Source organism: Penicillium robsamsonii, assembly GCF_028829455.1.
Source record: "Penicillium robsamsonii strain IBT 29466 chromosome Unknown utg000001l_segment0_segment0, whole genome shotgun sequence".
Classification (NCBI taxonomy): Eukaryota; Fungi; Ascomycota; class Eurotiomycetes; order Eurotiales; family Aspergillaceae; genus Penicillium; species Penicillium robsamsonii.
In genome coordinates, this window is record NW_026643219.1 from 4108234 (window position 1) to 4130194 (window position 21961).

Here is a 21961-nt window from a genome sequence, read left to right on the forward strand (position 1 = left end):
TACGTAGGCCGAGCATGGTTCATTGAGCCGACCGCCTTTCCCACCGCCTTCTAATTTCGAATATCACATTTGTCATGCCTTTAATTGGCCTCGCAAAGCCAATTACCAACTTGAAGACAGCATAGATTTGACGGAAATTGCAACCTATCACTGAGTCTATAATCTATGAGTATAATACATGCTCCACTCTCTACATAGCTTTTGATACATATCAAAATCCCCCTCTAGCTTCATGATCTCCAGTGCAACCAGATAACAGGCAGGACACTTATGAACACCAGCGCGGACAGAAGCCCAGCACAGTTTTTAATACCTACGTTTTCAAACATGGTAGGGAACCAGAAAGGCCCGATGAAGCACCATGTCTGGCGAATGAAGCCCAAGAAGATCGATGCAGTGGCGGCGTTATCCGAATGAATGTGCATGATATCTGAATGAGTTAAATTGTCAGCTCCTGTTTCAACAACCAGAATAACCTCACGCAAACTTACAGTTAATTAAAAAGTTGGAGACTAATTGGTTTCCGAATCCTGCAACACCAATGCCAATGATCGGGGACACCTTGTAGTGCATAGGCAGTGTGTTGCCCAATAGGACGCAGAAGACAACCAACCCAACAATCATGGAGACGAAGCCCAAATAACTTGCAACCAGGTAATTCTTTGGTTTCACAGTATGCCTTTGCTTCTCCACTGTGCGTCTGTTCATCAAGCTGAGGACCACAGCGTTGAACAATTCACCAAGGATGGTGCCCACGATGATACCAAGGAATTGGATACCGGTTTGCTCCGGGCTAAGCTCAAAGCGAGTGGCAAACAGCTGAGGGATCTCCACTGTCAACATTGCAGCCGAGAGACAGAAGATCATACTGTGTGAAAGCACAGGCAGCAGCACGGTCACTTGCTTCCCCATTGAGAAGGGTCGGATGACTTCAGAGACGGAGAACGGAGTGGGATCAATTCGCGGGAATGTGATCAACTTCATGAAGCCAGACTTTCTGGTTGACTTCTCCTGCTGAATATATCTTGTCTCGGGGCTGAATAAAAAGTATAAGACAAATTGTGCGCCGCTGATGAGGGTGAAGATCCAATAGATCCACTGCCATCCAAGTCGCTCCGCAACGAACCCCATGACGAATGGACCGGTCAAAGGGCCAAGCGTGACAAAAACACTGTGAGAATGGTGTGTAAGTAGTCAATACATTACATGGCCCTTTTCAAGTAGATGGCCAAGGGGAAGAAACCAGGGAAGACTTACGACCAGGTTCCTAACGCGAGACCACGCTCGTGCTCTGCAAACGATTCCATCACAACGGGAGGCCCAAGAGCGATAGGAGCACCCAACATGAGAGAACCTAGGATCCGACAGACCAACATGGGTGCATAACTTTGGCTCTCTGCGCACCCAACATTACAGACCGCCGTGAACAGCGTGGAGATAAGCCATACAGGCCGGCGACCAAATCTGGTGGAAAGGGGGACTAGAAAGAAGGGCGTAAGACCAGTACACAGAATCTTTGGGTCGATTAGCTTTCCGTGACTAGGTGTTGATGGGAATATTATGTGACTAACATGAATCGATGTCAAGTAGCTAACGTCCTGAATCTCGATACCAAACTTCTCGGCGAGGGTAGCATAGACGGGAATGATTCCAGCACCAACGAAGTTGGTCATAAAGGCATGAAATGAGATTAGACCCAGGTTAATATTTCTCTTTAGACGATCAGTTAGTTTGGAGTCCAAAGGTTGCTCTCAGAAAATTTACCTTATACCGGGGCCAATTGACCGGATGATCTGGATCATCACCTATGATGGTCGATGCACCCTTTTCGTTCAGATGCTCGATAGGAAGAGAAGCATGTTCAACATGGTCGTTTATTGTACTGAAGGGAGCCTCTTCATTTTTCGACTGAAGGTAATGATTTGGATCTTGCTGGACGGTCATCTCGTGAAAGGATGGTCAAACTGCTCGAAAAACAAAATACGCTCGAGAGAATCATGCCTGGCATATATCATTCACTTTTTGCGGTGAACTAGGAGTTTTCCAATGAAATTCAGGTGGGCCTGGCGGGAGAACTAGATTCGCCGCATCGTCGAAATATGGGAAATCCGCGCATGAATCAACCCGGCCGAGATTGTCAATGGAGAAATTAATAAAAAAGTGATTCCGCCTGGAGACTGGTGGCTATTTACTTAAACTGGAATCTAACCTGGGTTGTGCTCTACCAATACCTTCAATTCACTCCGTTCAATTCCAACTTCTTTCGATAATCAATTATGTCTGTTGCCTGGGAACGTTTGATCCGATTCGTCGCCACAGATGGTCGCACGTTGCTTGGTGAGCCGGTGATGCCATCGGCGGACTTCGATATTGGAGACACTACAGAAGAAACCAAGCTGCAAGCAAAAGTGATCACGGGCTCAGATATCTATAACACTACCGGCGAAACCCGTGTCACCGATGAAGTTGTGACTGTGTCGAGACTTCTCGGCCCTTTGACTCCTCAAGATGTCCCCATTCTGCGTTGCGTTGGACTTAACTACCTCACACACAGTAAGTATTCGGCGGTCCTGTGACGCAAAGCCTAAGACTAACAGCTCAATAGTCCGCGAGACTGGACGTTCGACCCCACCCACACCGTCTATCTTCTTCAAGCCGAATACGACAGTCACTGACCATAACGCGAATGTGAAGATCCCTAAGATTGCTCAAGATGAGCAGGCAGACTATGAAGGAGAGCTGGTGAGTCTTACATAAAGCCCTATCTAAAACCTGTGGCCATTGCTGATCATATACACAATTTGCAGTGTCTTGTGATTGGCAAAGATGCTAAGGATGTCAGCAAGGAAGATGCGCTCAGTTATGTAGCTGCCTATACGGTTGGAAATGATGTTTCATCCCGTAGGCTACAGATCGACCGCAGTATTGCCGGCCCAGTTCCACAGTGGGGATTCTCCAAGGGGTTCGATACATTCGCGCCTTTGGGCCCCTGCCTTGTGCGGAGGGATCTTATCAAGGACCCGAGTGAGCTGCGCCTACAGACTAAGATTGACGGAGAGCTGCGCCAAGACACTCTTATTTCGGATTTGGTATTTGACTGTGCCGCTCTAGTCTCCTATCTGTCGACGGGCACCACCTTGCAGAAAGGAAGTATTATCATGACAGGAACCCCTGGAGGTACGTCGATGTTCAGTTTCACAGTTCAATTCCCAAGGCCTCATGCTGACACTTCCTAGGAGTTGGAAACGGCCTCGTGCCTCCTCAGTTTATCAGACCCGGTAACCAGATGAACATCAGCGTGTCGCAGATTGGTACTTTGAAGAACGGAGTTGACTTTGTTTGAATCAGAGGACCCAATATGTGTTCAATGAAATTAGACTACTAGAAGAGCAAATATTGAAACTTTTTAACCAATTATCCTTTCCCTGGCTTTATATTTTAATTCGAGTATAACTCGCCCATATGGTGAAATACGACACTGTAGATTGTTAAAGTCGATAGAGAAGCATTTTCTTTACTTGTAAAAATCCCTATTTGCATGTGAACACTCGGGCTGACTTGGGTGTAGACCTGACTATACATCTATGGAGTCAAATATCACGAAATTGAGATGAAGATTGGTGTTTTGCGTTAGGGTTGGGAGGGTTATACTAGAGCTGCACTGCTTCGACAGAAAATCCAGGAAAGGATTGAAAAATTTCTCGATCATTCAACTATGAGTTTACTAGAAAGAATCCCAAAGAAGGCAAGGTATGTTTGGGATGCGACGAAACGGACAATCCCAAATATGCCATGAACTGCCCATGTTGATTTTGCCAATGGCTAGCTTGAAAGCTGGGTCTGGAGATAGAACCCGCCTCATAATCAACTTACATTGAAATGTTGCATTACTTGCCCAGCTCTGGAGGTGGTCTTCATGCGGGACCGTCGGCCGAACTAGATATCGCGCCACATTATGCGGGAAAAGCAGAGCGGTTGCGCGACAACTGAGCTGGGGTAATTTTCCGCTTAGATGAGAGAGCTCTAAAAACATCTAATAACAATGCTTCGGCAAGGGAAAGTATTCGTCACCCGAGGTCCCTGTTTATAACGTTTATCTCCGCTTTAATGCCGGCATAGCTTCACTTTTTTTTTTTGCATATATGATCTTGGATTAATCGCGTCACTGTAGTCTCACGTATTTGTCTTTCTCGTCTGACGAATCTCTCACTCAATTTATACCATTATTCAGTTGCCTGAGTGCAATAATGGAGACAACCGACGTTCTCATTGTCGGGGCTGGGCCCAGCGGCCTTGTCCTGGGAGCTCTTTTGGGTCGGATGGGAATCAAGGTCAGTATATTAGCGCCCAGCGTCGCCGCAGATGCTGACCCTCATATCTAGGTCGTCATTCTCGAAAAAGATCAAGAAGTTTGCGAGGACCCTCGCGGAATTGTTGTGAATGGCGATGCCGTTCGAATTTCATACCAGGTCGGAATTGGGGAAGGGTTGACCAAAAGAATCGGAAGTGGTGAGTTTGAATATAAATCGAATGCAAATCAATATCTGACATCGATTTTTCTCTCAGATATGGGTGCCCTCAATTTCCACGCTGGAAACTTCCGACAACGTCCGTTTATGACTTTCGACTTGCTGCCTGACTGGGCGGAACAGTCCCTTTCACAGAATATCACCCAGTTCCAACCAAATTATGGTTAGTTCTATGCGTTTTAATGACGGCGAAACCTTACACTTCAGTATAATGGGTTGCTGACATTTGCAGAACGCGAAATTCGAACACTTCTCAAGACTATTCCCTCTTGTGATCTCCGTGTTGGCTGCGAGGTTCTCAGCCGCGTAGAAAACGAGGATCATACAATCATCGAATATCGCACTGCGGACGGCACAATCCAGTCCATTCGAACGTCTTGGCTCGTGGGGGCTGATGGAAAGCGTGGCATTGTGAGAAAACGATTCCTCGAGCCAGAAGGAATCAAACAAGAGGATGCCGTGTAAGTCGGGTGACATCCTATCTCATTGTTGGTACATAAGTCTGACCACCTTACAAAGCTGGCCATACGTTGGAACCTGGATCGCGATCAACCTCGAGGTGGATCTACCCACTCCCAAGACGCATCCCGACTTCCCTCTGTGGGAATTAGGATACACACCAGAGCAAGTGCATAGCGCGTTCTGGCCCAAAGGGTTTCAGTAAGTTCATTGGTTGAGCAATCTGTTAATGCATGCGCTAATCAACAAAAGCTTCTGTAACGACACACATCGACCAGCAGTCAGCGGAAGATTTGGGCCGAAGGGTGCGCGGTTCTGGAGGTAACAATCTTTCAACCAAGCGAGTATAAGTGATTATGGCATATCTGACCTGCTACCAGACACGAATACTCCATCGGAAACGAAGAAGAGCCCGAAGATTGCGAACAAGATTTCTGGAACCAGTTCGGACCGTGGATGAACCTCCCAGGTTCGCAATTCTCGTCGAAATTGAAGGGACTCACAGTCGCATACCCAAGGGATTGCATAAAAGTCCTCCGCTGCCGTCCATTCAGGTAAGCCTAGCTATTCTCCCAGGCAAGGTTTGGATTCTCAATGGGAAGTCGATGTACTAATTGAATTACTTGATGGTATCCAGATTCGCGACTAAAGTTGTAAACCGATGGTACTGCCGCCAAACCATGCTGATCGGTGATGCTGCGCACGTCTTCCCTCCCTTCGGTGGCCAGGGCATTGCAACTGGCATCCGAGATGCCCAAGGCCTCGGGTGGCGACTATCTATGATGATCCGTCTCGGTGTAACAGGCACGTCTCGCGAACGCATTTTGCAAGGCTGGAGTCAGGAACGTCGCCATGCCTGGGAAGCCGCTACACTATCTACCAAGTTGAATGGCTCTATCGCAAACATGGGCTTTGGGTGGCGTGAAAGCATCTACAGGTTCTGTATGCGTCTGATTTGGTGGCTACCGGGCGGCGCCAAAATTCGCACCCGCCGAGCGTTCAAGGACAAGTTGATCTACAACTCTACTACCTGTCCCGATGGTTTCTTTTTGCAGGCTGCGGGTGGTGGACAGAAGATTGCTCAGGTGTGGGTGCAGCAACCAGGGAAAGATCTGCCCCAATTGTCTGATGAGGTCCTATTGAGAGACAGGTCTCATATCGCCGTTTTGGTGTTGGCCAGGAAAGCCTCGGACTTTGACCCTGCTTCAGTGGATGCCGCGGTCGAAGAGCTAAAGGTACTAGGTAATCTATTAGCTCCAGAGAACATCGTCTACGTCAACTTGACGGGAGGAAATCTGTCGAGCAAAGACGGGGTGACGGCATGGAACACTTGCTCAGCTGACGTTTTGGAACGAGCCGATATTACCCCGGTCTTTGCCTACAACAAAAACGCGCTGCAGAACCGGGTGCCATCTTCGGCAAAATACGTCATCCTGCGTCCTGACTTCTTCATTCATTCAGTTGCATCCGACCTGAGCGGACTGAAGGCCAACCTACGGCATGTGAAAGACTATTTCGGAGTCTAAACATCTTGATCATCTCGCATGTCAGGCCTGCCTACATTCTTTTATTTGTTTGAGACCGAGGTCTTTTGTAAAACCCTGCTGTTCTTTGTTTCTATTGCATATGTTTCATTGTTAAGTGTATTGAAAATAGTCATCGTACATAACTCGTCTATATATCCACAATATGTCATGCCGCGATATCTCTTTCTGAAAATATAAACGCCTTTCAACTCAGGAAAAACTCCCAATCAACTAGCTGCTATAGGGAACCAATCTAATCAAAATCCACCAAAGAAGTCAACCCGAGATATTCTGGGGACGTGGAGAGAGGACCGGCGTGGGGGACCGGCGTGGGGACCGGGGGAACTAGTTATCCCGCCGAGCGCGAAGACACATCTCTACTGTCTACCCCATTTCTCGGTGTGTCGAGACACGGGATAAATCCCCATTATGTGGGATCCTCTAGATTGTCCTTCATTGCCCCTTATTGCTGGGGCTCAAAATTGTGTTCTAAGGTTTGGCGCCAACAACCCATTGTCTACTGGCCTGAATATGCGGGCCAATACCTACGGAATCCCCTTTGATCACCATTCAATTTCGCCCTGAATCCCCTGTATATTGTGTCTAGATTGCCATTATTCCCTCTGTATTCCATAATCCAGAATCCATAGCTATTGCACTGTGTCATCCATCTTTCTGGTATACTTCATCACTAGAATTGGCAGTTTGCGGTGGCTGCATGGACTGGAAAGGTAGAATACTCTAAATTACGCTGGCAAATGAAAGACTACCTCTGAATGGTATCTAATTGATATACTAATTGTCATTTGAAAATAATATATTCAATAATCCATAGCCAGTCAGGTACCATAGACTTATATTCCGCCGACAAAATTATGACTTCCTACTGCGCAACACCCGTTAAGGGTCTGATCGGACCCCAAATGTACATCGAAGCTGCGCCTTCACTCTGGGATCTCCCTGTAGGGTTATCCTCATTGACCACATCGCCATCGGCATAGTGCTCAATGCTATAGCCACTGGGATCTTGCCAGTAGTCGAAGATCTGGGATCCGAGAACGTGCCGTCCGACACCCCATACAAGCTTGTGGCCCTTGCTGAGCAGATATTCATGTCCAAGCAGCTGGGTATCAAAGTCCTCCACCTCGAAAGAGCAATGGTGGACACGGTAGTTTACTGGGTAAGTTGAAGGGACCCGGTTGAGGAAAAGAGTGTGGTGGTCGGTGTAAATTGAGCCGTGGTCGAGATGCATGAATGTTAATGTATCAATTTCTTGTCCATCGATCTCCTCATATAGAATATCAGATGGGACGAAGTTGAAGTTGCTGGTGTAAAAGTCGATGTCCTCGTCGAACATCTTGGTCATATAGCCATAGTGTCCAAGCTTATGTATCATAGCCGGTCCGAGTTTGAACCGTTGGAATTCTCCTGTGAAGAAAAGACACGTTAGTTCAGATTTGCACGTTATATTGCCGCCAAATAGGAAACGAACCCTTTCTCTCTTTCTTCAATGTCGTATTGTACCCTCCTTTATGTACTTCGGTATGGCTGACTGGAGCTTCGGGCTTGGGTCGATCCTGCTGGCCCCAAATAACGTGGATAGCTGCGCCAGAAGGCGATGGAATCGTCACAATCTTGCCTCCACCGGGCCATTTGTGATCTTGAACAGAGGATGCTCCTGGTAGAGCGGCACTTTTTGTGAAGTCGGCTTCGGTTTTGGCGATGAAAGCGGCGCCTTTGAACCCTTCATCATTGGCATCGCCAGGGAGGGCGACGTAGGAAATGGTATCTTGGCCCCAACCACGATAGCAAATGGAGGACTCGGTTTTCTCGACGACCTCAAAGCCGAAGTCAACTGCAAAAGTGTTGAACTTCTCTAGATCCGGATGCGAAAACAACACATAGCTGAGGCGTTCGAGTTGGATTTTCTCGGGGTTATTCGAGACGGGTGGGATGCGACCAGGAGGCATTTTTGAACCTTTATGAATTTTAAATTGATATCGTTTGACTTGAGATATGTCTTCGGCGCATTTATATTATTTCAATATGGATATGACATCGGGGTGATTCCACTGTCCCGCCGATGCGGAGCATCTTGTTCAGCCGCCGATGAGAATCGCGATTTGTCAACGATTTTCCATGTGTACTTTTGATTATAAACATATGCGTCTTTTGATTTGCAATCCGGAGGTTTTCCGCTCTCATGCACCTGGCATTGTGAACTTTTGGCAATGGAAAATGCCCAAATCAAAAAGCGCAAAAGGGCTGCGAATGCATGCTGTCTCTGTAAAGTCAGGAAAATACGTTGCGATCGAGTGCGAGAGGATGCAGCTTGCACTTCCTGTTTAATCCGGGGGATTCAATGTGTGAGAAGGGCGAAGTCCAGAAGGTATGTCTCAACTCATACTGCCGTTGTCTATTGGAATACTAAGATCAGTTCTCTAGGGGAAAGAGATGGGAGCCAGCTCCCAAGACCAGTGAATATGGATCAGACAATCACTGGAATCCATACTCCTCCGAAACTCCTACTTCTAGTGAAGATTATGTATCCCCAAGATTCGATTTGGAGATTGACTCGGGAATACCAAAAAAAGGCCGTAAATATCCCTGGTGAATTCGAGCCATTGGATAGTTACTGATGCATCCTACTCAGGCGTCCAGAGGCCATACCTTCTGCAGTTTCCACCCAATCCCGAAAGATTTCTCAATTCGACAAACGTTCACAGCTCGAAGAAGTGCACTGTGAGCACTGTACGTGGGAACAACACCCTTGGCGCAGATGAGCTCGTGTATTTGACCAAAAAAGGCGTCTTCATAATGCCACCACGCCCCTTTCAACTCGCCCTTGTTCGAGCCTATATAAATTATATTCACCCTCGCGTGCCATTCGTCGATATCAGGAAATTACTACAAGCCATATCCACTGAAGATCCAAGCCAACATATCAGTATTTCACTGCTCCAGGCAATATTCTTTGCCGGATCTGCTTTCGTAAACTCTGCGGAGCTATCTGCATCAGGCTATACAAGCAAAGCTGCTGCTTGTGGTGAATTCTTTTCCCGAGCCCGGTGTCTGTTTGACTTCGATTACGAGAAAGATCGCCTGACGGTAATCAAGTCACTTGTGCTATTATCCTTCTGGAGAGACAAAAGCCCAGACAAAGATCCACGGCACTGGATGGGTATAGCTGTGTCCCTTGCTTATACAGCGGGCTTGCATCGTTCCCCGGATCGACAAATTTCGGTAGCAAGCCAGCGAGACCGTGTGCGAACATGGTGGAGCTTGTTTTGCCGGGATAGAATCCTGTCCTTGACTACCAAACGGGCTGGCATTATCGATGACAGTGCTTTCGAGATCCCAATCTTGACGATGACCGATTTCGAAATTTCAACATACTCCCCCGGAGATATGTGCGCATTGAGTATATCGGAAGTCTTCCAGGACCTGGAGATTCAAAAACGTCTCGCTCTGATATTTATAGAGAATGCAAAGTTGAGTCTTTGTATTAGCCGGGTCCTCACTGCCCTGGAATTTCCGAGAGGGCTTCCATCTGATTTATTCGGTGGCATCGCTACAGTGGATTCTTCGTCAGATGGATCCAGCATGCTAGCCAACTTTTATTGTATACAAGAACTGGAAAGCTGGGTTGCCAGCCTTCCTGATATCATAACAGAAATTCCGCTGTACAACTCGCTTTCAAACGAGGCCAACAAGATATTGCGCTCGCATTATTGTGCGTTGAGAACACTGCATCTTGCAGCTTCTACTCTTGTCTACCAATCACTAGAAGACAAATAATTGAGCTTTAACATATATTTAATTTAAAATGGACCACCTCGTTCGCTCAATTTGTGGAACATTCAATTTGAGTGTATTCCAAAAACAACAAAAGTTCGTTATGTATAACATGATTCAATCAAATATCATTGATAACTCAAAAGAAATGTGACATCTACCTTTTCCGAATCGCTTCTGTAAGGATTGAACGCCTTTCTAGAGAGGGAAATCAAGGAGACTAGCTTGCTGATGTCAACAAAAGACCAGCTCCGTGCTGGGAGAGCTTGAAGCGAATCTAGATGCGAATAGATTAGTTTGAGTCTTGACACAATAGACACAAAGTTTTACGCAAGATTTGTGCATGCACCCGAGGTAAACGATATTGGAAAAGATTACAAAAAAAACTTACCTCTGAGGACTCGTGCAATTGGCCACCAGGGCGTAAAGCTTTCCAGAGATAGTCTCAACTTCTCAAGACTGATCGTTGCCGGGGAGCTGAAACTCGAACCGGACTCATCCAGCCCGGACATACCGTAGAGTCTCAGTCCGCAGTAAGCATGCCATAGCGCACAGCTGATCACCGGGTCAGCATACGCAGAATAGCTGAATTGCCAATGATCGAAGAGCGAAGCAATTTTTCGTGCGAAGCCAATACTGTCTTTCCAGCTTTTCAGAGACGTCAATGTTGAGTCCGATGAAAGATCTGTGCCTGTCACAATCTGCCTGGTAGGTTCGTGTAAGATAAGACGTGCACTGGTGGGTTGGCCGGTCAGCAAATGAACGGAGTAAAAACAGAGAAGAAAACGAACGTGTTCAGCATGATATTAGTCTCAAGCCGTAATCTATGTGCATGTTCTTGTTCCATGAGGCGCTTAGTTGGACTGAAGAAACAGTCTGGTAGAATGAGGTGGAGGGAGGACAGGATACGATTCAAGGTATCTGCTCGTGCGATCTCTTCAGAGCACAGCTTCGCGTTGAGGCGCTGTTGGCATTCGGAGACTGCCCGTAGCAAAGACACTGCATATAAATGGGTGTTGAACCCATCTCCAGTATCCTGTAGATTGGGCGCCACAATCGAACTCCAGGACTTGACTGGGTCCATTTCTGGAATCACCGGTACTATTGGCCCTAAAGCATCGGCTGTAAAGTTTTGAACAGTCGTCGACACCAAGGCAGTTCCTATCATCCGACAGTCGATCCCAAAAGGGGTCACTGTTGAGACATTGACCGTGGAGTCTAACTTCCAAATTGTCCACCACACGAATCGTCGCTCTTCCCTTTCAGCATCAGATAATTCTTGCAAAGAGTCTGGGCTGTCGATCTCGTGTAGCCGGGCAGCCAAAGCGAGACTCATGGCATCTCGAACTAGTAGCCATGCTCGACGGCTGGGCGCTGATGTGTAGTCGTATAATGCGAGGAGACATGCAGCTTTGACGTCGTTTAGTTCTACCGGTCGATTCCGATCCATTTCCTGACGGAATCTTTTATAAGCGGCATCGAAGTATTCCTGCGGCTGAGTCGAACAGCCTGAATCGGTATAGCAGCTGGTGCCGACAAACCGGGAAGAAACCGCAAACATCGAAAGCAACAGGGCAGGCGGGATCATATTTGCAGATAGCTCGTCATGGAATAGAGACTTTCGGAACATCGGAAAGGCGGGTTGGATATGCTCAAAATATAGGCGCAACCTACTTTTCGATTAGCCTGGTTGTATATAGTAAAGCGTATGTAGGTTTCGTACAAAGTATCATTTTCCTCCGCTTTCGTGCTAGCAATAGTTTGGTCCGTGGGATGGCGAATGTGGCTTTCCTGCGAGATAATTGAGCTTGGCGAAGATTCCTGATGAGCTGGCGCTGTAATGGATGGAAGGATATCGTCTGGCCGTTGGGAATAATTATGGGCGTCTTGATTGGTCTCGGGTTGGATATTGGATGGTAGTTCAGTGCCAAAGGAGTCCCAACTATCTCCGTCGAATAATGTGTCATAGCTCTGCGTCAGTGGAGAATACGGTAGAGCTGATGTGTTGCTTCTTTCCACTAGGCTTTGAATAGTATCCTCTAAGTGACCTGAACATCAAGGATTAGCGAAAGTACAATCTCGAACAGCCGTGGAAGTTACTTACGGACTTTATCGAGCAGGAAACTTGTCCGAGACTGGATCGAGCCCTTCGCGGGCCCCGGTCGCCTTTTGGTTTGTCCATATTGGCACTCGAGTCCACTTAGTTGACATCTCGAGCAACTTGGCTGTTTTCGATCACCTGGGACATGATAAGTCTTGTACCAGGTACCGTGACGTTCGTTTCTCACATTTTCTTTTTAGTCTGCAACGTGCCTAAACGTTAATACCATGTGCAGGCTGGACAGGGGATCTCCGTACCTCTTGCAGCTACTACACACTTGGGATGCACTTCTCTGAACCGGTGAAGGAGCCCCGGTGACTGAAGGGCTCATGGTCGATAATAGTTAAAACAGTGAATTAATTCGCCCAGACCCCCGCGGAATATTGGATCTAAATACTCCGCTCGGTAGATTGCTGGGGTGCCGGTCCCCGGATGCTTTGGCCAATCAAATGTTGCTGGATGCCTGAGGCATAAAGCGTGGGGTCCGAGCTAGTTCATGTGGGGATATCTCTCCTCTGTCGGTTCAGTCTGTCTCTATGGCGAGTATATCTATATTAACATGACATGCAATGTCGAAAGATTTTCCCAATCTCCGAGATCTCTTGAACAACTAGCTTTAAGCGTGAGCAACTTGTTAAAATCCAGTATGACTCGATTATTTCATCTCACGCCAGTAGAGCAGGCATATAAAGGTAAATGGAGCAATAATGGAGTTTTATTATGATTTTCCGGGATATCTAGACGAGGGAGCTGTTCTGCATAGAACAAACTCTCCTATCTTTCGGCTCGTTTATAAAACATGATCCACGAAAAATAAGGCTAGAAGAAAGACATGTGGGCTAACACTAGGCGATGGGTAATATATGATCCTAGGAAGGATATAGGTGTTCAATACGCTTAGTAGTTCTCTCAGGGTCTATAGCCAAATCCGTCTACCGTCCTTTCTCAATATTTTATATGGAGGCTTCAAGAACACTAGTCTAGAAAGAGATATACTCTCTAGGCCAGAGAACTAGAAAATACATACTTGTTATACCTATTCACAAACATCAGTTTATCTAACGTTTTGAGAATGTGCGCATAATACATTTTTGCGGCATGATGCCGACATAGCCAAACAAGTCGAGTGAAAAGAGATAAGGATAAAAGGTCAAAAATCTTCATCTATCGAAGTGGGCTACCTCCAAAGAAGTCACCGGCGCCAGGTCCAGAAAAGCTCCCATTACTCGGGGTCAAGGCAATCGATCGCCTAAAAGCCTGGCGAGGGGTGGTAGGGGCACTGGGTGTTCCAGCGATGGGAGCGGCCGATGTTGGGGCGATTGGCACCGTGGACCGTGTGTCTGGGGTGCTAGGAGTGTTGCGACCGCTGTCATTCTGCATGGTGACAGCGGTGCCAGGTCGGGAGAGAACGGTGATGGTGCCTCCATTTTTAGGGGGGGGGGCGGAATCCTAGCTTTGAGCCTTCACGGAAAATCTCTTCGAGCATTTGGGTGACAATTCCAGCATCTTCATATTCCTGGAATTTTTTCCAGAGACGCAAAGCCATGCGAGCATCCTCGATCGAATCATGACCTTGTACGGCTTCGGGTGTGGGCTCCTCTTGGATATGCTCCTTGAAGACAGCCCAGGCCAGATACCTGAGACTGAGACGGCGGTTCTTGCCGGGGTGGAAGAAGAGGTACTGTGTGTCCACAGTTTGTGCCTTGGGCACTTGAATGTTGATTTTGCGGAAATCAGAGGCTAGACCGTGACCAACAAATACACAGCCGAGGTTTAGAAGCAGCCAAAGCTTCTTATACGCAACCTTGAGTGGGACAAGGTTGTGTTCACTAGTGCGTGGATCCAGGTCCCCAGGCTTGATGCCGGAATACTGGGTCACATAGTCCACAATTGGCTCGCGGATGGTGATATAGTCATCAATAAAGGGTACTCCTTCTTGAACACCCACACCGCGCAAGACAGAAACGCGGGCCAGCCCGCTCTTGTTGGGGCGTACCATTTCTTGTGATCCGTCTGCCTTGACATCAATCTCGGCTTTCTCTAAATCAACAAACTCAGTATCCAATGCGACAGGTGTCCCAGGCTGTGGCTGTTCCTCCTCGGTGAGAGTTTGACATGACTCAACTTGACGACCACCACTACAAGACGATTGTTAGTGTTTCTGCCCAAACCCTCGGATTTAATTTCAAAAACTTACTTCAAAGACCACTCGCGGAATAGCAGGGTTTTATCGAGGGAGTTCTTCCAAGAATCATCAACGACATTGCGTGGGTCTCTCACTTGGTAAGCTAGCACGCAAGGTTGTTTCCAAGGCTGTGTAAATCGGAGTGCTTCGTCTCTGTCGACCTCCGTGACCAAGAAGTCATTGAACAGGTGCCATCTGCTTTGTTCTTCGGACTCAGCACCTGAAATAGAGACATTGACGAAAGATACTAAATGGGGCTTTTGATGTTCCGGGATGTCAATCTCCGCAACCAATCCAACTAGATCATATACCGCGAGTCCGGGTGTTTGATTTTGAATTCGGAGGCGAAGATCGTCACCCTCAAAGCACATCACCTGTCCACTAGCATCAACGAGAATGCCAACGGCGTCGGGCAACCACCCTGGGATTGCCCAAAGCCGACGGCAGAGAGGGTTGGTCAGGGCGGCATTGAGTACGAGAATCAAAGGCATACGGTGAATGGTCTTGCGAATCGTCACTTGCTGGTAGCGACGACAATAATTGCACCATCCTCGGTTTTGTGTCTCTCGCTCGATACTTGCGCGTAAGATATTGGAGAACCGGAACAGTGGATTTCGTCGTGCATGCTTAATATCGATATTCGGGTAAATCAGTTCATTGGCGAGTGAATTGCCAGGGCGTACAATTTCGTTCTGGCAGAACATGCACCGGATAGACTCGGATGCAATAGTGGCTAAGCGCTGATCGAGCTCTTCGGAACTAGGTTGAATCATCCGGAAGTCTTGAGCTATTTGAGTCAGGAAAAAACGGTTGACTGCTTGGATCGCAGTCGAGAGAGATTTGTTGGTAAGATTCTCTTCCAAGAGACCCAGATTTGAGGCTTCTCGGAAGCTGCTAAATGTCTTGAGAAGGTTGGTGGCCTGACAATTTTGCCCGCTTGCCTTTTCAAGCATATCGAACAAATAGCCCAGTTCACACAAAAGACAATGCTCGAATATGCACGATCCGGCCGCATGGTTCAAGGCGAGGTTTCGGAAAAGTGGGATGAATTTGAAAAGTTGAAGAAGTGAGTTGGTAAAAGAATTGGCGATGTGAGTCTCAAGTCCGGAGAATGAGGTCTTGTTGTAGAATCTATAGAGAACGTAAGCGAAGAGCGGCATATAAATTGAAACCGAAGGACGTACCGGAAATCGAAGTCATCTACACCGAATCGGCTGTATTTGATCTCCACGTTACTGTATTTGAGTAATGGGTCATCATCGCTCTCTCCGTTGATTTTCGCCCCTGCCAGTGCCTCTGCAGCATCACCAACCAAGCTGTCTGAATTGCTATAGTCTCGAGCCTTTTCACTCAAAAACTTCGGTGCAATAAGAGCAGGCTCTGCCGTGGTCAGTGCGCGAGTGTTTTCTATTTGGTATCGACGAGTCTTTCTCGGGTTTGGAGCATGGTGTCCCATCTCTGCGGGGCGTAAATATGGTAACATGGACTGATCCAACGGAGCCGGTGGGCTGCCAACCTCGAAAACCAAATGGCTTGGCCATGCCGAAAAGAGACGTTCATGGTAGTAAGGCATCCCAACCATGTTCAACGGAGACTCGGGAGACCAATCTAACTGAGGAGTCCGCGTGGGAACGTCGGCAAACTCTGTCTCCTTGCTCAATTCATTGAAATGAACCTTAGTCGGTGAGCCCCATAGGTGAAGGGAGCATTCGGCATCGTTAATGACCAATGCTTCCCCTGATGGTGAGAGATCGATACCGAGCACGAGTGACACATTGGCTTGTCTCAAGTTGACCGAATTGGGATTCATGAGATCTATCACCTGGAGTTGACCAGTTTGTGAAGCCACGAAGCTGGTGGTGTGAAGTTTGGGATGCATGCGCACGTATGCTGCTCCAGCATGGAAAGGAATTGGAGGCAACGGTGTCAAAGTTTTCAAGTCATAAACGTTGGCTAGAGGGTCCACGATTGGGGATCCGAGGTGGCGGACTGAGAAGCCACAGGTGACAAGCAGGTCATTCCGCGCATCCATGTCATTAACACCTGTTCCGTGGGCTTTCCATGACTTGACAACACTGAAGTCTAAGAGACTGAGAGCATTAACTGATCCAGTATCTGTTGCAGCACAGAGATATCGACTCTTTTTCATCATCGTGTAGCCGTGCTCGGTGGGCAGCTTCTCGACGATTGTGCCCTTGTCAATATCTACCGTGAACATCACGCGTTGAGAGCCCGCGACCAGGATTCGATTGGTCTGGGCTGTGAAGCTCATGCAGCGGAGATCGACCATTTCATCGTGAGTAAGATGCCACTGTGTCAAGCCCCGTCGGGTAATCATGTGCACACTCTTTGATGATAGCGAAATCACACCTCTTTCGTGGAATATTATTTGCCGTACTGACCCCTCAGAGGCTGGATGCGCTCGAACAGAGGTATAACGTTGCAGTTCCGGCCCGTAAAAGGAACAAACTCTACCCTGGCGAATTGAACGCACTCATCAGCATCCCGCCTTGGAAACACCCCAGCCGAGACCAGCACTCACATATTCATTGCCTGTCCAAAGAAGCTCCATCATATCGTCAAATGCCGTCGCCGTTGCCACAGTGGGCATAGCATGCGGGCTCGGCGGCGGCATTGGGATACGCGACAGTTCATCCCAGTCGGCCTCCATGCTTGCAGTAGTCTCTGCGGTCCAACTCTAATACCGTGATTATCGTATGCGATCACGCTTTTTTTCGATGTGCAGGCCTGATAGGGCCTGGTGTAAACTGCTGTCTTCACCCACGTGGGAACACAGCGAGTGTGGGCATCGTTCGGCGCGAGGGACGCGATTGCGGGGAAGCTATCAGAAGATTTGGCGATGGGATTTTTAACACAGTGAGAGGTTTGGAGTCGAAATGGCACCGAATGTGAGAGTCGAAGCTCGGCTCGAAATGCCTGACGCGACGAAATAAGGAACGGTCGGACTCCAACTGCAGTGCATGCTGCCAGCGAGGAACAGGAACGGTGAGATGTTGGTATGATCACGTGACAGACAACCTTAGATTGCCAAGTCTATGGAGACACACTGGAATCTAAAACTTTAGAGTGAAGATCAGCTAGAGAAATGATATACATACAGGAAAATGACTTTTTTCACCAACAGAAGAGTATGAATAAGGGTACAAGGTGGCTCTCATCAAAAGAGAAAGAAGGCTATATCTATAGAGTCCTGGAGATGCCCAGGAATTATAGCCAGGATGAAGAATCTCTATAATTGTTGCTTTTCTTTCCCCGAATAAGAATTTACAGGGAAACAAATCCAGATGATCACAAAATTGGGCGTGGCTTTGAAATATGATCTCAAACGGGTATAACATTGGCCACGGGTAAAAGGCCTGCTATATATAGTAGACAAGATCCCCAGGTGGACACGCATGCCACACAATATCAATTTGTCCACACAGCAGGGGCTCTTTATCTGTCTTCGTATCAATTCTCATATATTCATGATTATTTAGACTTTTTGGACTGTCATAGGATCAATAACGGATTTGTGACCAATTTTGGGAAGTCGCAGTCAGAATATAGTTGTGCAAGAGACGTGCTTTTCTATCCGCTCTATGGACCGTTAAATACTTTCTCGATCTCCAACCAGTCGATGTAGTCAACCCCAGTCAGTGGCAATGTCGGATTGTGGAAACTTGAATAAATTCCTTCTGCTTCCCCGGAGAGATCCATATTCCAGTCTCCCTGCATATCAAACATTACGTCCGGGACATCCATATTAGACCATGGCTCAAGTAATCTGATCTCATCTTGATGATCACCCCGACTACTTGAGGCTGCAGCCATATATGGTGGTGCATCCGAGGAAGCCAACAGCGCATCTTCTCTCAAGCCTGGACCTGGTGCAAGTGTCTGAGTCTGGTCCCGGGAGACTGCATCGTCGTGTGGGGCAATTGCATTGAAAACATGATTTGGCCAAACGTGGGAATAAGATTGTGCAATATCTTGTAGGCGTCGCTCTGCGGCCAAATTTCCAGACTGGGATAGAAACTGGAGTACTCTGGATGCTTGATCAAGCGCTGGGGGTGGTTGGCTTTGTGATTTGTCCAGGAAGCCTACCATCACCAAAACAAATGCAGCGGAGAATGTTGCGTCGAGATCAAAAAAGCCATACCGGGCTTAGAGTAATATGTTAGCTATTAGTTTTTATAAATGCGAAACATAATCTGCGGCCCAGGGGTCCGTTGACTAGAACACTAGATAGACTCACGGATAGTTTGCTGGCGACGAAGTGATTCAAGTATTGCGAGACTTCTGGTGGCTGCCTCATCACATGTATCACAGAGACGTAGCAACATACTCGGGGCAGGATTGGGTGACTGCGGCTGTTGTTGGCTCTGAGCTTCAAATCGGGCTCTTTGGAGTAGTATTGGCCGTGTACAAAGGATGATAGCCTGATACCAAATCAGGAACAACGCTATTAGTGTGTTCTGCTTGGGGACAGTCTCACCTGAAAAAGCATTAGGTATAACGATGCACCTGTGCGAGTAACCATTTGCAAAGGTCGATTGAAGTCCAACATCAAGGATTTAGGGAATGATCGGCCTGTATCATGCAGTTCTTGGAGAGTTTGCTGTATCTTTTGGACCAATTCCAGTTGGGTGATTGACTTATTTCCGTATAAAGCTATTGTGGGTGTATTAGCACGATGCTAGGAATTCAATGGCATATAGCTTACTTGACATTATATCATCGGTGACACGTGCGATACGAACATTGATGGCAAGAGCAATTGGTGACTGGAACCCCATGGCGTTCCGCGGGAGTTCAGTGCGTAGCTGTCGTTCATCCGCCCCTGCAGCCAGTCCAAGACCCGAAGACAGGCGCCTAAAAGTGTAAGTTGAGTTCCAACCCCAAGTGGCCAGAAAGGCATACCTGTCCAGCATGTATACAGTCCACCATAGTCTTAATCTGTGGGCACTCTGGGAAGGGAGGCAGCGTTAGTCAACTTCCCGCAGGTTGCACCCAAGAGCAATAGCAAGTCGCAGTGCGAGTCCAATCTACCACATGTCAATGTTCCGTGCAATAAATTTGCGGACCTTGCATAACGTACATAGAGATATGCATCATGTTTACGGTCACACCATTGCAGATACGTAGTAATCAGTGTTAATATCTCAACAGCGACAACACCTTCACCACCCATATCATGCAACGGAGGAAGACGCTTCAAAGCTTCAGCAAACAAGTCCGTTCCAGGTGTCTGTGATGTCGGATATTTTACATCCATGAGCTTTGCCATGGCCATGACCAAGAGATATTCTGTAAACCAAGGAGAGTTTATCTGCTGTTGCCTTGTCTCTGGGCTCTGAAATAGCAACATAAGGTCATCGGAGAATGATCGTGGATCAAAAAAGTGCTGGCTCACGCCGAGATAAAAAAGGAACTGATCAAGCAAGTGCTGTGACTCCTCCAAAGATGGGAAAGAAACCCCAGCAACATTGTCAACGAGCTCTTTGACCGACGTCCACTGAGGTAATCGATCAGTTTGATATTGAAAATTTGAAGTAGATCCATGGAAGTTGTAGTCACTGGAATGCGACCTGTCGAGAAACGACCTGGCTTGAGACTCGAATGCGGGCCCCGAGGTCAGGTCCGTTGCTGCACGTAGAGTCAGTTTATATTCACAAGTAGACCAGGAATAAGAAGCGATGCCAAGTTACCCCGACTTATAGCAGGATCATTATCTAGATATAGTAGCTCATCTTGCCTCTGACTAGGGCGCTCTTTGTTCCCCTGGGTTGAAGAACTTTGTTGCGCAGGTTGACAGCTTGAGGTCACATTTGGTGCTACTGGAGAAGGCAATGACGAGGTCGAATCCCCTACAGACTGAGAGCTGAGTTTTCCCTCGTAGACTCGAATCTTTTCCAATAGATGTTTCACGTGGCTAATTGACAGTCAGTGGGACTAGCCGGAGGCTACAACACGCATGAACTGACGCTTCAGAAAACCGCCTGCGACCGGAGTGACCAAAGATGCATTCCCAATTGTGTTTGATACAAGCGCGACAAGGCTTATCACCGGAGCATTTTACTTTGCGTCTTCGACATGTTTCGCATCTGTCCGGTTGTTATCATGCTAGCCTCTGGAGATCCAGACGCATTGCACACTTACGCGTTGGTAGATCGTGGATTGGAGCCCACCATAATTGCAAAGAACCGCGTACAGATGATATTAATATTGATTTGATAGTCACGTTTCGGTCACAAGTGCGAAAACGTCTGTATGGATCGGGTGCTCACCCGAGGCTGCGGGGACTTCGCCCGGACCTCCGATGGCCCCGCAATCGAAGAGAATCAAGCACTTCCAAGGTTGGATAATCCGATCAGCATGAGGATGAATTGATATCTGAGCTCGAAGTCATGTCCTCCCCCGCGAAAAACAAAAGGACCGCCTCCGCCGCTATCTTAGAGTCATCATCATCATCTTTGCCAGGCACCACCGAGCGCCTGATGTTTTCTAGATGTGAGGCAAGCAAATCTGCAGGCCAGTCAAACTGTTGGGCGAATTTATGGCAGAGCTCGGCAGTGGCAAAGGCATCGAATTCAAAATGACCTTGTAACGTGAGAACGTGGCCGGGCTTGTAGAGGCCCTGGATGGGACATTTAAGGCTGCTTCCGATACTGAGCCACGGTTCAGGTAATATAGTCCCATTTCCCCCGGTAAGTAGTTTGTCTTCTGGTGAAGATATGACGGCATCGCCGTGGATGACCTGAATATGGAATGGCTGTTCTGGAGTAAACCGAGCTAGAGGCGGGAAGTTGCGGACAAAAGCCGGGTTCAAGATGATAGGGTGCATGCCAATTTCATGGCCACCGGATGATGGCTCAACGGACACCTTAAATGAAGATCCTTGGGACGTATAGCTTTTCTCACTTGCGATGAGGGCTTGAGCTATAAGTTGATGTCCAAAGCAAGATCCGAAAATCTTGACCATGGGATAGTCCGCATACACTCTCTTAATAAAAGATCGCAAGCCTGCAATCCAGTGGAAAGTGTCATATGCTGCTGCTGCTGCTCCGGTGACCAGAATTGCATCAACAGGGCCTGGGAAGCCAGGGGGTCGATATTCTGTCGGCGACCAAGGGCTGACTCGTAAGGATTCCAGATGTGGGAACGAGCCCCCAACAACGTCGAATGCAGTAAGGTGAACACCAAGAGACGTTCTATGCTGGTGGAATTTGCTTTCATTGATGCGATCTGCGGCGGCAGTGAGAAGAACGTTAAATTGTGAGCTGTATAATCCTCGTTTGGCGTAGACAGGGTAGCAAGGAATGTCGGTGTCAAGTACAGCAATATGAATAGGACGGACAGACAT

At 47.7% G+C, this 21961-nt stretch overlaps 9 protein-coding genes across 9 annotated transcripts; 3 read left to right on the top strand and 6 right to left on the bottom strand.

Moving 5' to 3' along the window:
- Nucleotides 1-230: 230 nt before the first annotated feature.
- Nucleotides 231-1944, bottom strand: N7447_001622 (Translation elongation/initiation factor/Ribosomal beta-barrel; the record flags this gene model as incomplete). The annotated part of the gene is made up of 4 exons (XM_057225898.1): nt 231-430; nt 492-1171; nt 1258-1712; nt 1765-1944. The coding sequence occupies 4 exons, from the start codon at nt 1942-1944 to the stop codon at nt 231-233; spliced, it is 1515 nt and encodes a 504-aa protein (XP_057089914.1).
- Nucleotides 1945-2276: 332 nt separating this feature from the next.
- On the top strand, nt 2277-3343 carry N7447_001623 (fumarylacetoacetate hydrolase family protein; the record flags this gene model as incomplete). Its single annotated transcript, XM_057225899.1, has 4 exons — nt 2277-2553; nt 2606-2742; nt 2808-3177; nt 3237-3343. 4 exons carry the CDS (start codon nt 2277-2279, stop codon nt 3341-3343), a joined length of 891 nt encoding a protein of 296 aa, XP_057089915.1.
- Nucleotides 3344-4247: 904 nt separating this feature from the next.
- N7447_001624 (putative monooxygenase) lies at nt 4248-6514 on the top strand (the record flags this gene model as incomplete). The annotated part of the gene is made up of 8 exons (XM_057225900.1): nt 4248-4331; nt 4383-4509; nt 4567-4692; nt 4762-4990; nt 5049-5189; nt 5241-5309; nt 5369-5542; nt 5626-6514. 8 exons carry the CDS (start codon nt 4248-4250, stop codon nt 6512-6514), a joined length of 1839 nt encoding a protein of 612 aa, XP_057089916.1.
- Nucleotides 6515-7397: 883 nt separating this feature from the next.
- Nucleotides 7398-8484, bottom strand: N7447_001625 (uncharacterized protein; the record flags this gene model as incomplete). Its single annotated transcript, XM_057225901.1, has 2 exons — nt 7398-7942; nt 8007-8484. 2 exons carry the CDS (start codon nt 8482-8484, stop codon nt 7398-7400), a joined length of 1023 nt encoding a protein of 340 aa, XP_057089917.1.
- An 847-nt stretch (nt 8485-9331) lies between these two features.
- N7447_001626 (fungal specific transcription factor domain-containing protein) lies at nt 9332-10312 on the top strand (the record flags this gene model as incomplete). The annotated part of the gene is made up of 1 exon (XM_057225902.1): nt 9332-10312. The coding sequence occupies one exon, from the start codon at nt 9332-9334 to the stop codon at nt 10310-10312; it is 981 nt and encodes a 326-aa protein (XP_057089918.1).
- A 748-nt stretch (nt 10313-11060) lies between these two features.
- Nucleotides 11061-11939, bottom strand: N7447_001627 (transcription factor domain-containing protein; the record flags this gene model as incomplete). Its single annotated transcript, XM_057225903.1, has 1 exon — nt 11061-11939. The coding sequence occupies one exon, from the start codon at nt 11937-11939 to the stop codon at nt 11061-11063; it is 879 nt and encodes a 292-aa protein (XP_057089919.1).
- A 1635-nt stretch (nt 11940-13574) lies between these two features.
- On the bottom strand, nt 13575-17266 carry pan2n2 (poly(A)-specific ribonuclease; the record flags this gene model as incomplete). The annotated part of the gene is made up of 5 exons (XM_057225904.1): nt 13575-13831; nt 13878-14548; nt 14608-15726; nt 15780-17071; nt 17138-17266. 5 exons carry the CDS (start codon nt 17264-17266, stop codon nt 13575-13577), a joined length of 3468 nt encoding a protein of 1155 aa, XP_057089920.1.
- Nucleotides 17267-18195: 929 nt separating this feature from the next.
- N7447_001629 (uncharacterized protein) lies at nt 18196-20789 on the bottom strand (the record flags this gene model as incomplete). Its single annotated transcript, XM_057225905.1, has 9 exons — nt 18196-18761; nt 18854-19037; nt 19094-19269; nt 19322-19470; nt 19519-19565; nt 19697-20244; nt 20280-20530; nt 20583-20702; nt 20758-20789. 9 exons carry the CDS (start codon nt 20787-20789, stop codon nt 18196-18198), a joined length of 2073 nt encoding a protein of 690 aa, XP_057089921.1.
- A 179-nt stretch (nt 20790-20968) lies between these two features.
- Nucleotides 20969-21961, bottom strand: N7447_001630 (type 1 glutamine amidotransferase; the record flags this gene model as incomplete). Its single annotated transcript, XM_057225906.1, has 1 exon — nt 20969-21961. The coding sequence occupies one exon, from the start codon at nt 21959-21961 to the stop codon at nt 20969-20971; it is 993 nt and encodes a 330-aa protein (XP_057089922.1).